The sequence below is a fragment of the Hippichthys cyanospilos genome, chromosome 20 (assembly GCF_059441005.1).
Source record: "Hippichthys cyanospilos isolate Australia breed blue-spotted pipefish chromosome 20, RoL_Hcya_1.0, whole genome shotgun sequence".
In the NCBI taxonomy this organism is placed as follows: Eukaryota; Metazoa; Chordata; class Actinopteri; order Syngnathiformes; family Syngnathidae; genus Hippichthys; species Hippichthys cyanospilos.
In genome coordinates, this window is record NC_142388.1 from 10,332,465 (window position 1) to 10,345,064 (window position 12,600).

Consider the following 12,600-nt stretch of genomic DNA (forward strand, 5'->3'; position numbering starts at 1 on the left):
TTTTTTATTATTTTTCTACTTTCAGCTTTTACCATCAGGGGTCGCCAAAGTGAATAATACCAATACTGTGCTGTACGTTTTTTTTTTTTAAGATGCTTAGGCAAAAACGTAATCACGCACGTCATTCTCAAGTGCTTGAGTGCTTACTGCGGTATAGAATCAATTAACAAACGGAGAGAAATAATAGTAGCTAATACTTTATTGTCACGTTTAAGTTATTAAAAAAAAAAAAAAACTTTTTTTTTTCCAGAAATGCTTTTGAAGGAGTGGTCGAAGACAGCCACCACTGCAGTATTTATTTTTTTTTTTTTGCATATGTGTGCATCAGCAGCCAAGAAAACACGCTTTTCCCCATTAACTTAAACAACACCATTAAGTACAACAAGTTGAAATTACGTCATTTTACTTCAAAAGGATTCACAGCAGTTGAAATGTTGAACAAATATTGCGAGACTCTTTGATGAAAAATCGAATGATGACATTGGTAGAAATGCTTTTCATCCATTTCTCCTATGAAAAAGTGCCTCCAATTTTGGCTCATGCTTCCCTAAGCGCTAACTAGTAGCGCTAATGCTAACGAAAGGTTTTCTTCCTCCTTTTTGGGGAGGAAAATGATCAGTAACAAAACTAGGATCTTTCAAAAGGGAATACACAAATACTTTATGTACATTCAACCAGTCGGGCAAAAAAAGTGCATCGGCGCGAAGGAGAAAGTGCAAGTAACAGCCGCTTTAGGAAAAACAGCCAAACAAATGCTTTATAAGCAAAATATTATATAGAAAACCAAATTATATATACACTTATATTGTACATCTGAATTTTATTTTTGTTTATTCTTTTGCTGTTTTTATTGAACTTTTTTATGCAATAACTTCTAACTGACATTAAGCATTTTTTGTTTCAATTTTCCTGTATTTTATGATAAAGGTAAATAAAGGAAAATTAAGTGGGTAAGTTTGAGAAAACCTGACTTCTTATAAATACAATGTGTGTGCATAAATATTCTTTATGAATACGTTATTTAAATTATATATTTAGGGTATAACAATAATAATCGAAATACAACTAGAACCTTCCAGTTCTAGTTCAGCCAATTAGCTAGTTCGAAATGCTGACATCATCAAATTATGTAAATAAGTGAAGCCGAAAGAAACGACGGCTCGTAACGTCACGTCGAAAGCTGAAATCGACCAGCGATTCAGCCATTTTGCGGCAACTGCCCAAGGGACCAAAGGGAATGTCGGGCATTGCCCCGACGGCCAGCATCGCTTGATTATCTGAAGGCGGGAAGTTGCAATGGCCGGCTCTGACGTTCCACTATTTTTTTTCTCATCACGCTTAATCTTCAACCTTAAGAAGTAATTTTAAGTGGTCGCTCATTAGGTCTCGACATTTGAGTTTTGGGCTTTGGTTCTTCCGGACCCAGTGGCTGGGCGGTTTGGGCAGAACGCTGGGCGAGGGTGGCTCGCTGAACTTGGCGCCGGCGTAGACTTTATCGCCATCGTTGATGTTGCGGTGCTCCAAATGAGGTTTGATGGCATTGTTGTTTATGTTTTTTTTGCGCGGGGCCTGGCTGGGATTCTGAGTGTGTCGGCGGGGGTGGCCGGTGGCATTCAGTTGCTCGTGTTTCAAGAGCACGCGTCCCGGCGCCGGTCCTCGCTCCAGGCGACTGCATTTGGACCTCAGCAGCTACCCCCCAAAAAACAAAAAACATTAATGTTACCTGTTTCAAAACTAAATTCGATTTTTGTTAGACATCCCTGCGCTGTGCGCTGGTGGAAATTTAGTGTCGTGACACAGCGAGAATAAATGTTTTGATCAGTATATACATGGATGAGACGATATTCACATTTTTATTTACGCACAGCTGCCAACATCAACACACAATTAAAAGAGACATTAAATCGCTGGTTAAGGATGCTAAGAGTATTCTAGATGTGTTTCTGCTCACCACGTGTATTGTACTTCAACCTTAATCAAGTATCAAGCATTTTAACCGAAAGGTGAACCGTGTTATAGTGATGGACCACTTACATATAATGATTCTTTATTCAATAAATCCATGGTTCTGTATATAATACCTGGTTTTCTTTTAACATGTTCAAGCCGATTTAATCATGTTAACAATGAATCAGCCAGTCCCACTTCAAAGATTTCCATCTGGGCCAAAACACTGCTGCGAGCCTTCAAACTGGAGCTTGACATTACGCCAATTTTGATGTGAAACCTTACCTCTTTCTTGCTATCTTGTTTCAGAAGCTGGAGAGTCATGACGACGGCTGAAATTCGAGCGGGCTGCTCCGAGGCGTCCAGGACGATGCTGTGCTGCTGCTGCTGCTTGTTTTTGTTGTGATCTGATAACGGGGAGCTTCTCGGGGGGTTCTGCTGGTGATGCTGCAGCAGCAACAGCGAAGGCGGCGTCTTCTTCTTCCTCCTCCTGCGTCTCCTTTTTGTCGTTTTCTTCTTTCTCTTCGTCAGCTTCGTCGCTGCATCTCCTTCCCCGGTGGTCGCCGCCGGGTTACTTTGGTCAGCGTCGCCGGCCTGAATTTCGTCGCTGCGTGTCGACTCCATCGTCGTCAGCAACTGTCTAATGTTGGAGAGCGTCAACAAGCCTTCACGAGTGTCACTAGACAAGCACTTCCGCCTTCCTCCTCCAATCCACTCTTCAGGTAGCTTGACGTCACCGGCAGACTTTTTTTCCGATTAGGAAATTATTTCATTTCGCGAGACTAAATAAATCCGCTTCACTATTATTAATGTTAAATACTGGTGGATTATACATCTTGAATCCGTGGGATAAAAATGCCGATATAGCGCTGCTGTAAAGGCAATTACACGCACACCTGTTCACTTCCGCATTTTCTTTCAAAATCACTGAACGGAAGTCTTGACACCGCAGCGTCCGGAATAATTTCGAAGGCGCCGTGCTTGGTCAATCCCAACTGTAAATATTTTCGTTAGAAAACACTTTTTTATTCAGTTATCTATGATTCATATATATATATATATATATATCATGTACACTAACAAAACATTGCCATGCTCTTGATGACGCACGGATACTACTGTTTATGATTGTTTATCATACAGCAAGTAAATAATAACGTTATTTTGAACAGCAGTGCAGTCATTTGTTGGAAGTCTTTTGGATAACTTGTAGTACCATCAGTTGCCTCTCGAGGGACCTAAAATTACACGTAAAAAATTCTGGCCTTAACACAGGCACTTCTAAATATTATGTACAATACATTATCTGTATAGCTTGTTCTTGCTTTGTTTACCCCAGCAGGTGCAGAGAATATATATATATATATATATATATATATATATATATATATATATATATATATATATATATATATATATATATATATATATATATATATATATATATATATATATATATATATATATATATATATATATATATATATATTGTGGCGGACACTAGGACCATGTCTCTCACCCAGTAGGCATGTCTCTATGATCCTTTGATGCTTTGAACCTGTTGGCTTTGTCTTTGCTGTTTTGGACTTTGTTGTATCAGTTTTGTGATGGCATGCGAAGAGTAAAGATCTCCACGTTGCTGTTAGTGGAGATCTTTACTCTTCGCATGCCATCACAAAACTGATACAACAAAGTCCAAAACAGCAAAGACAAAGCCAACAGGTTCAAAGCATCAAAGGATCATAGACACATGCCTACTGGGTGAGAGACATGGTCCTAGTGTCCGCCACACAGCTCCCCCCCGAACACCCAGAAAGGCATAACGGAAAACCCCACAGGGTATTCACCAGTCTGGCACCCTGAGACTCAGTCCGGTCCTGGGCGGTGTATGTGACACCAGGGGCCCCAGGTGCGACGGGAGTAAGGGTGAGACGTTCAGCGTGAAAACCATGAGGTAGCGTTGGCAAAGGGATGTTCTGAAGTTCCGCAGGAGCCGGAGTGGCAGTGCTGACCCGCATGCTGGCAGGCACAGTGGCTTCCGAGGGACGGCCGGTCGCGGCTGCGTCCCAGTCTGTGCCTGGGCATGAACCTGCTGCGGCACCAACACCAGCTGACCCGCTCCGATGTATACTCGGACCATACCTGCGGGCATGGTGAATCGGAGGGGCGGCTGAATGATGGTGGCTGGAGGCCTACTGCTGAGGCCGGACGGACATCGGTAGTAGATGAGGCCGCCCGGCTGGAAGATCCCGGTCGACGGCCAGGGACTCCGAAGTTGGACTGCACAGCCGTTCTCACGAGCGCCCGTACCAGCCTGTTGCTGGCTGGCTCGATCCCTGGTGCGCCAAGGGACTGGGCGACGGGTGAGAGGACCCTCGTCGGGGTGTTGGCTGGCTGACGTGGTACCAGCTTGCTGGACGTATAGTAGGCTGGTGGAGGAATGTCACGATGTGGGACGTCTGCGGTGATTCCTCGCTGAAACATTCTGACGTCCGGGGTCAGCCATGTGGCGAGACTACATCTCCAACAGCCTGACGAAACTTTCTAACGTCTGGGATAATAATATGGCAAGATGACCCATCCGGGGTCACCCATTCTAACGTCTGGGGTCACCAATGTGGCGAGGCGAAGAAACCACACGTTGCTGTGCTAGTGGAGATCTTTACTCTTCGCATGCCATCACAAAACTGATACAACAAAGTCCAAAACAGCAAAGACAAAGCCAACAGGTTCAAAGCATCAAAGGATCATAGAGACATGCCTACTGGGTGAGAGACATGGTCCTAGTGTCCGCCACAATATATATATATATATATATATATATATATATATATATATATATATATATATATATATATATATACATATATATATATATATATATATATATATATATATATATATATATATATATATATATATATATATATATATATATATATATACATACATACATATATATATATATATATATATATATATATACAGTATACACACACACACACACATATTTAAATATGCTCACGTTCGCCTCACAGTTCAAAGGTCACGGATTCAAATCAACGTGGTATGGTCCTAACCAAGTCAAACTGATTAAAACTTCTCAAATGGGAGTGTTTTTTTCTTTTTGATGCTGTCGTTGTGTGTTGAACCAGAAGATGCTGAGCGTTCTCTCTGGGGAGCGTCCACATCTTTGCGGCGCAGCTGCCAGGTAACTGATCCCTGATCCTCCCGCCCCTCCCATCTCTGTTTCCCTGGAGGGCTCACTATTATTTGACTTGAAGATTACTTCGAAATGTGTTTTATTGTTTAATTATTCATACAATATATTTTCTCAAGGACAAAACGGACAAATATGAATGGACAACCTTGTAATAAACACTTAAGCTGGACAATAATAGTGTTGTGTGCAAAATGATGAAGATGATGAAGGTCCCAGCGTCTCTGAGGTTTAATTACGCTGCCACCACCATGACTCTATTCAGCCTTCATTAGTGTCACCGGGGCAAACGACGCCTCAAGTGTGTGTGGGGTATTGTTGCGTGGCCACACACAGGCAAAAACACACACGATGAGTGTTGGCATGTCCAAACATGTTTGTACATACAAACGTGTTTGCTTGCAGACTCGCCTATGTTTTACCGTGGACCAGCCAGGACACAATCAAAAAGGAAGAGTAAGCACCCCCCCCCTAAATTTTAAGTGGGCTGGATAATGTACAAATTATGATAAAGAAGCGGAAAGCTGCAAAAAACGAGCCGGATCAATATTTGGTCGTGGAGGAATTGTTAGAGAGAGGCACAATGAATGTTCATCAGTTGTCATTGGGCCTCGGTTGCTATGGCAACTGTCCGATGCTCTGTTGACAAGTGGCTCAGGTGTCCCCTCAGATAGCCCCCCCTTTGCAGAGGTCACTTCTGGTGATTGGTCATACCGCTGCCAGATTGGGAAAGTAGTGATGGGGGCAACACAGAAAAGAATACTGTGCACACTTGATAAATACTCGATTAGAAAACTCAAACTAATACAAACTAAATACATGTCGCTTTTGAATGAATCAAAAACAAACAAACAAACAAATGAACTAACTGCAGGAGTGGATAAAAGCTTTGAAATGTTTTGAGAAATAATTAACTGTAATTTGATGACAATTTTTATTTTAGATTTTCTAGACTGAAGTATGTAAATGCTAATGCAAAACTTTGTAAATCAGTTTCGAAAGTGACTTCAAAGCTTAGCTTTTAATTCTAACATTACCGCTAACATTAGCCTAAACATAAATGCATTGTCAGCTTCCAACGTCAACTACAAGATTTTTGAAAATTAGCTCCCAAAGGAACGGCAAAATTTTGCTTCAATGCTTCAATGTTGGTAGTAGCATTAACGTCAGTTAGCATAAGTTAGCTTTCAATATCATCTCTGATACTATCTGCCAATGATCGCTTCCTAAGTTACTGCCAAATTTAGCTTCAATGCTAATTTCTATGTTAGTGGTAATATTGTCAATGTTAGCACAAGTTAGCTTTCAACATCAAATCTGATTCTGCCTTCTAAAGTTCAATGTCTAAGTACAAATTTGGAGACTGTCAGCCATTGTTAGCTTCCTTAATTACAACCAAATTTTGCTTTAATGCTAACTTCAACGTTAATGCTAAAATTAATGTCAACATGAGCATCAACTCCAATACCATCAAGTTAGCTTACAAAGTAACTGAAAGTTAGCTCCCATCAACTCTGATACAATTCTTCAAGTTAGCTTTCTAAATTAATGCCAAGTTTATCTATATTGCTAATGTCAATATTAAAGCTAAAAATAATGTCAGGGTTATCATTAGCATCAACTCCAATATTATTCCTATAAAGTTAGCTTACAAAATCACGGAAAGTTAGCTTCCAACAACAACTCTTATTCAATTCTTCTAGTGAGCTTCGAAAGCTACTGCTAATCTTAACTTTCCATTCTGACGTTACCACTAACATTAGTTTCAACATTATCATATGTCAGCTTAAAACGTTAACTTAAAAAGTTAACTTTGCTTCCAAACTGCTAAATTTAGCTTCAATGTTAGTGGTAATATTAATGTCAATGTTAGCACAAATTAGCTTTCAACATCAACTCTGATACTATCTGCTAGTTAGCATTCTAAGTTCCTGCCAAATTTACCTTTCATGCTAACTTCAACATTAATGCTAAAATTAACATCAAAGTTTGCATGACAATCAATTCCAATAATATTTGGATAAACTTATTTAACAAAGTCACCAGAAGTTAGCGTCCAACATCAACTCTGATACAATTTTTCAAGTTAGTTTCCAAAGTTACTGCTTAACATCGTTTCAATGCCAATTTCAACGTTAATGCTAAATTTAATATCAGTTAGCATGAGCATCATATCATATCATATCATATCATAACATATATATATATATATATATATATATATATATATATATATATATATTTTTTTTTTTTTTTTAATCATGATCATTACTAGAAGAACTGGAAATTTGTGTCAGAAGTTGAGACAAAAAAAGGCCTGGAGAAGCTGCCGCTTTTTAATTAACTTTGACATGGAGAAAGCGATTAAGCTTCCCCTAATCTGAGCTGTGATCTGCAGCACATGGCGGGAGACCGATCATCCGTCGCGCTCACCTGCACCAAAACACACCACAACACTTCGTAATCATATTTTCCGCCATCCCAGAGCAGCTGCAGGCGGATTACGTGAGCTATTCAGCTAATCAGAAACTACAGCAGTTCCCAAACGATAGGACATCTTGTCCTCATTTGGACAAAAAAAGGACTGGTCGCCAGCCAATGACGCAAAAACTATGTATGTGCTAATGCTAATGCCCACATTAGGCTAACTAGTTAGCCATTTAGTGTATTGCACCAGAATTTGTAGCTAGTATATATATGCTAACATAGCTAAATATTTGTGCTTACATAGGGTCACAACAACAATTGTGTTCTGTTTGTTTTTTATTCATTTATTTTGGACATTTAGCGAAAGAGTGCGGAAACATCCAAAGCAAAATAACAGCTAACAATCACAAAAAAAAAGTCATGATTGCATCCATGTCACAGTTGATTGTTCGCAAACATGTTTCATATTTACACATAGAATAATAATTTATCTGAATAAATAAAACACACAGGAATAAATACATAAATAGGAGCAAAATTTACTGGGGAGTCATAAAGCAGAAGGCCTGAAAATAAATAAAGCATTAAGGCAGTTTTACAGCAGTTTCTAGTCCAAAGGCATTAAGTGGCTACGCTAGTTGATTTGTTTTGCTACTTTCCGATCTAAAGAGCTAAAAAGCTCGTTAAAGCTAAACGTACGTCGGCGTGTTAACGCACTTGTGCAGGGAGGGTGAGGGTTAAGGGTAAGCCTTTAAGGACGTCAAACGCAAAATGTCCTTCAGGGCCAAAGGCACTGATGCCACCCACCACGGGCCCCTTTCATTTTGATTGGATTTTTAGTTTTTTTTATTTGTTAATTCGATGTTCCCCTATTCACATGGTTTTTTTTTGTAAGCGCAAGTAGACAGACATCGCTGCCAATAAAAGTCATGATCAATCATTTTTGGAAACGTTTGTCCTCAGTGGGCTAACGGGTGTGCTAATGTGTATCCCAGTCAGAAAAGCAAAGAATGTGTTGGAATGGTCGACGACCAATCACGGTGCATGTAGGCAATCGATAGATCAGTCGCTAGTTAACGTCAGGACGTATTTCGGTAAACGGCGGATCGGTCGCCAGTTTATGTAGGACCACGGTTAGACAAATGATGGACTGGTCGTCACTCAGTGGCCGACCACAATTAGACAAATGGGGGACTGGTCACCACTCAATGTCTGAGCATATGTTGACAAATAGCTGACTGGTCACCACTCAAGTTAATATCTAACCGTTTAGACATATGCCAGACCGGTCGCCAGTCAATGTCTGAGCACCTTTACAAATGACTGGTCACTAGTTAAGGTTTGACCACATTTAGACATATGACAAGACTAGTCGCCAGTCCATGTCTGAGCACATTTAGACAAATTGGTCACAAGTTAATAATGTCCAAGCGCATTTAGACAAATTACAAATTGGTCACCAGTCATTGTGATCAGATTTAGAGAAATGATTGGTCGCCAGTCAATGTGCAAGCACGTTTAGACATATGACAGACTGGTTGCCAGTCAATGCCCAAGCACATTTGAACAAATGAGGGACTGGATTTAGACAAATAACCGACTGGTCGCCAGTCAGCGTTTGAGCACATTTAGACAAATGACCGACTGGTCACCAGTCGATGTACAAGCACAAAAACATGATGGAGTGGTCGCCAGTTAGTCCAAGCACATTTAGACAAATGACAGACTACGTTGAGACAAAATAGACTGGTTGCACGACCACGTCAAGACACGTGACAGACGGGTCGCCAGTAAATGTTCGAGCAAATTGAGATATGTCAGACTGGTCATTTCTTTCGGACTGGTCGCATAGAGACAAACGCCTTCACATTTACGCTAGCCGAGTCCCAAACAAAGCGGAAAGGTGCCGAGATTGGAACCGGGAACCTCAGAACGGTGAGCCAGACGCGGCGAGCACTCGCCGGCCGTTCAGCAGTATATCTGCGTCCCGGGACGGGTGGCAGCAGGCGGCGTGCCGGGCGAGTCCGGGCGCCCCGCTCAGGTCTACGGGGAGGCGATCCTTACAGTGGAGCGGCTCCTCCCCTTCGGAACCGGACTCGGACGGGCCGGGAGGGGGCGACTCCTCAGGGAGGGCTTTCCGCTCCGTCTTGGGTTTGTGCCAACGGCGGTGCGACGCCAAATTGGCGGGGCAGCTGAACACCTTGTCGCACTCGGGGCAGCGGTACTCTACCCGGACAATTCTGGAGCAGCGGTGCTGGGCCAGGCCGAGCGGGTCGGCGTACGCCTCCCCGCACAGTTGACACACAAAGTCGCCTCGCGGAGCCCCGGCATCCCCGCGGCGCTCCGTCACGGCAACGGGTCGGATCTGAAGCCCCAGAACGGGCGAGGTGGTGACGTCGTCCTCCAAGAGCAGCTTCCGGATGCTTTTGGACTTCTTGGCGGACGGTTTGACTTTGCGCTCGGGGTCGGCGGCCCGCTTGGCGGCGGTACTGGTGCCCATGTTGAAGAGGTGGCCCAAGGCGGTGAGCGCGGCGGCCGCGGCTGCGGGGAAGGCCTCGGCCGACGCCGGCGAGGCCAAACCGGAACCGGGGCGCCTCTCTGTTTCTCCACTCACCGGCCGGGTAGGACTGTAGAGCGACCTGTACGCCCCCTCCGGGACGCCGAAGCGGACGGCTTTGCTTTCACGCTCCGGAGTCACCGCCAAGGCAAAAGGCAGCGCCGGCCAGCGGGTGTGCACGGACCCGGGAGCCGGTCCGGACCCCCCCGAAGGCTTGCACTCCTCCGCCTCATCCTGGCAGCGCGAGCGGTACGACACCAGGTTGAGCCGTTTGCTCCGCTTGACCAGGAAGCCTCTCGGCATGGTGAGCAACTCAAGGCACTTTTGTGGGAAAAGGGGAGGGGGTCCGGTCTCCGCAGGTTCTGCTGCTCCTCAACGACTGCCCTGGTTTTAAGAGCACATTGAATCCCGCCCTCCTCCCTTGTTGCTTCATCTGCAACCAATCAAAGCGAGGTTAGCTCCGCCCCCTCCCTCCTGAATTTGGATGATGAGGAGTGTGTGTCGGGGGCGGTTCCTGAGGGGGTGGGGGGGCTCGTTAGGCAGGGAGGCAGATTGCAAAGCAGATGTACCTGAGGGCCTTTGTCTGAGTGTGTACACACACATACACACATACGCATCCATTCTCCTCCCCCCTTGAGACCCCCCCGATGTTGACCCGGGCACACGCCACAGCAACCTGCTTTTACGCTTCCATGACTCCTTGTAGGCACGCGTGTGCCTCAGCTTCATCACAATAAGCCCTGATTCTAAAATCAGCTGACTTTGTGTGTCAGCTGTGCGGGGAGGCATACGCTGCAAAAAACGATTCCAATGCCAATAATTGATGAAACTGATGACATTTTTGTCAATTATTTGATAAATCTTATTCCATCCCAGGTGTATTTTCAAGTGTGAACCTTCAATCCTAAGTATTTGTACATATGATTATATTTTGGTGTTCAAGTGTTACAATAAAGGAAGGTGCGGTGTAATTTGTGGGGTGGTCGCCCCGGCTGCCCTCCGGAGCAGGCACCGGGAAATGCTGGCTTGACGATAGAAAAAACTTCATGCAAACAGCGCTGATGTCAGTTCGAGCTTCTTCAGAAAAAAAAGACGCGCAACTCTACTCTTAATATGTTATCTCTCAATCCCCTTCTTTCCTTTGTCTTCAATCTACATCCTGAAACCCCCCAGAGTATATGGCACTGGGCCATCGGGTCACCCAGGGGCATGGTCAGAGGTGTGATAACCCCTGACCCCCTACTGTCTTTCCTGTGTGCAGGAATGTGCTTTTGGTTTTACCACTATTAGAAAGAGACTTTTACACACACTAAGAGACACTAAGAGAAGTTAATCAAAAGTTGATAAAGACTTATGGTCACATATATTGAAAATATACCACAAAGGCTAGAAGAAGGTTGGCAATTAAGGAGTTAAAATCTTCACTTTTGTGCATTCAAGAATTGGATTTTTAAAACTTAATGGTGCAGTAAATTGGTGCTTTGATAATGTAGTGTTCTGCCTGTCTACCTGTGTTGCTGTACCATTTGTGTTCAATGTGTCCATTCTTTCGAAAACGACGATCGGTGCCAACGGTTAGCTTGACTTGTTGAATGAATTTGATGTGTTAGCGTTAAGCTAGCAGGGTTAAGAGTGGCGCTTAGAATGAACAGGATGTAATTGTCTTGATTTTCTGTTCAGTTTGACGGTAAACTTCGACATGGAATTGATTATCAGGCGTCCATTAATTTGATAACTAATTAGTTATAGTTCATTGATAAATCTTTGCACCTTATTTGTTCAGTGATCTTCATTGATGTAAATCAACCCAATTTGACCATATAGCAATAATAAAAACGTCAGCTGCAACCAAGTGCGGTAAAGAACAAAAAAGAAAAAAGTACAGTTTAAAGGCAAAATTCCTTATTATTCCAATATCGCTTTCTCCATTGATATGAATTGAAATGGCAATTAACGGCCAACTGCTTTTTGAACGTGTCACTTTGAGCCAAATGTCACACATGCCCCCCCCCCCCCCCCCCCCCCAGCCACCCCACCATGTGACCCCTGACCCTTTCTGCAGTTTCCTTTTCACCCCAGTCAAGTCTTTGTGATGCAAAAGCAATCACCATCCGTATTCATTATTCCTGTCTGTGTGACCGGCACGCTTACACACACACTTACACACATTAACGACCTGCATGAATGATAGGTGACATCGTTTAACTTTTTTTTTTTTAATTCAACTTCTCAAATAAACATGAATGGGAATCTGCCTTCCTCATCGGCTAAATCGTCCTTAGGATGACAAAAATAACAATAATGTGAAGCTATTGGTACATTTCCACACATTGTGACACTAACGTGACTGATTTGACAAGATGACTTGTCGTCACACCAGCTGTTTGCTTTGTATGTGTGTGTGTGTTGTGTATAAGAGAAAGACTCATTTGCATACAGCTGTAAAGCA

At 43.1% G+C, this 12,600-nt stretch overlaps 2 protein-coding genes across 2 annotated transcripts; both read right to left on the reverse strand.

Annotated features, from left to right (window-relative positions):
• Positions 1-386: 386 nt before the first annotated feature.
• LOC148407356 (uncharacterized) lies at positions 387-7,529 on the reverse strand. The gene is made up of 3 exons (XM_088403943.1): positions 7,440-7,529; positions 2,233-2,587; positions 387-1,689 (listed from the first exon to the last, which is right to left on the reverse strand). The coding sequence occupies exons 2-3, from the start codon at positions 2,569-2,571 to the stop codon at positions 1,339-1,341; spliced, it is 690 nt and encodes a 229-aa protein (XP_088260069.1). The 5' UTR covers positions 2,572-2,587; positions 7,440-7,529; the 3' UTR covers positions 387-1,338.
• A 383-nt stretch (positions 7,530-7,912) lies between these two features.
• On the reverse strand, positions 7,913-10,689 carry insm1a (insulinoma-associated 1a). Its single transcript, XM_088403942.1, has one exon. It carries the CDS (start codon positions 10,452-10,454, stop codon positions 9,522-9,524), a length of 933 nt encoding a protein of 310 aa, XP_088260068.1. The 5' UTR covers positions 10,455-10,689; the 3' UTR covers positions 7,913-9,521.
• Between the last annotated feature and the right edge of the window lie 1,911 nt (positions 10,690-12,600).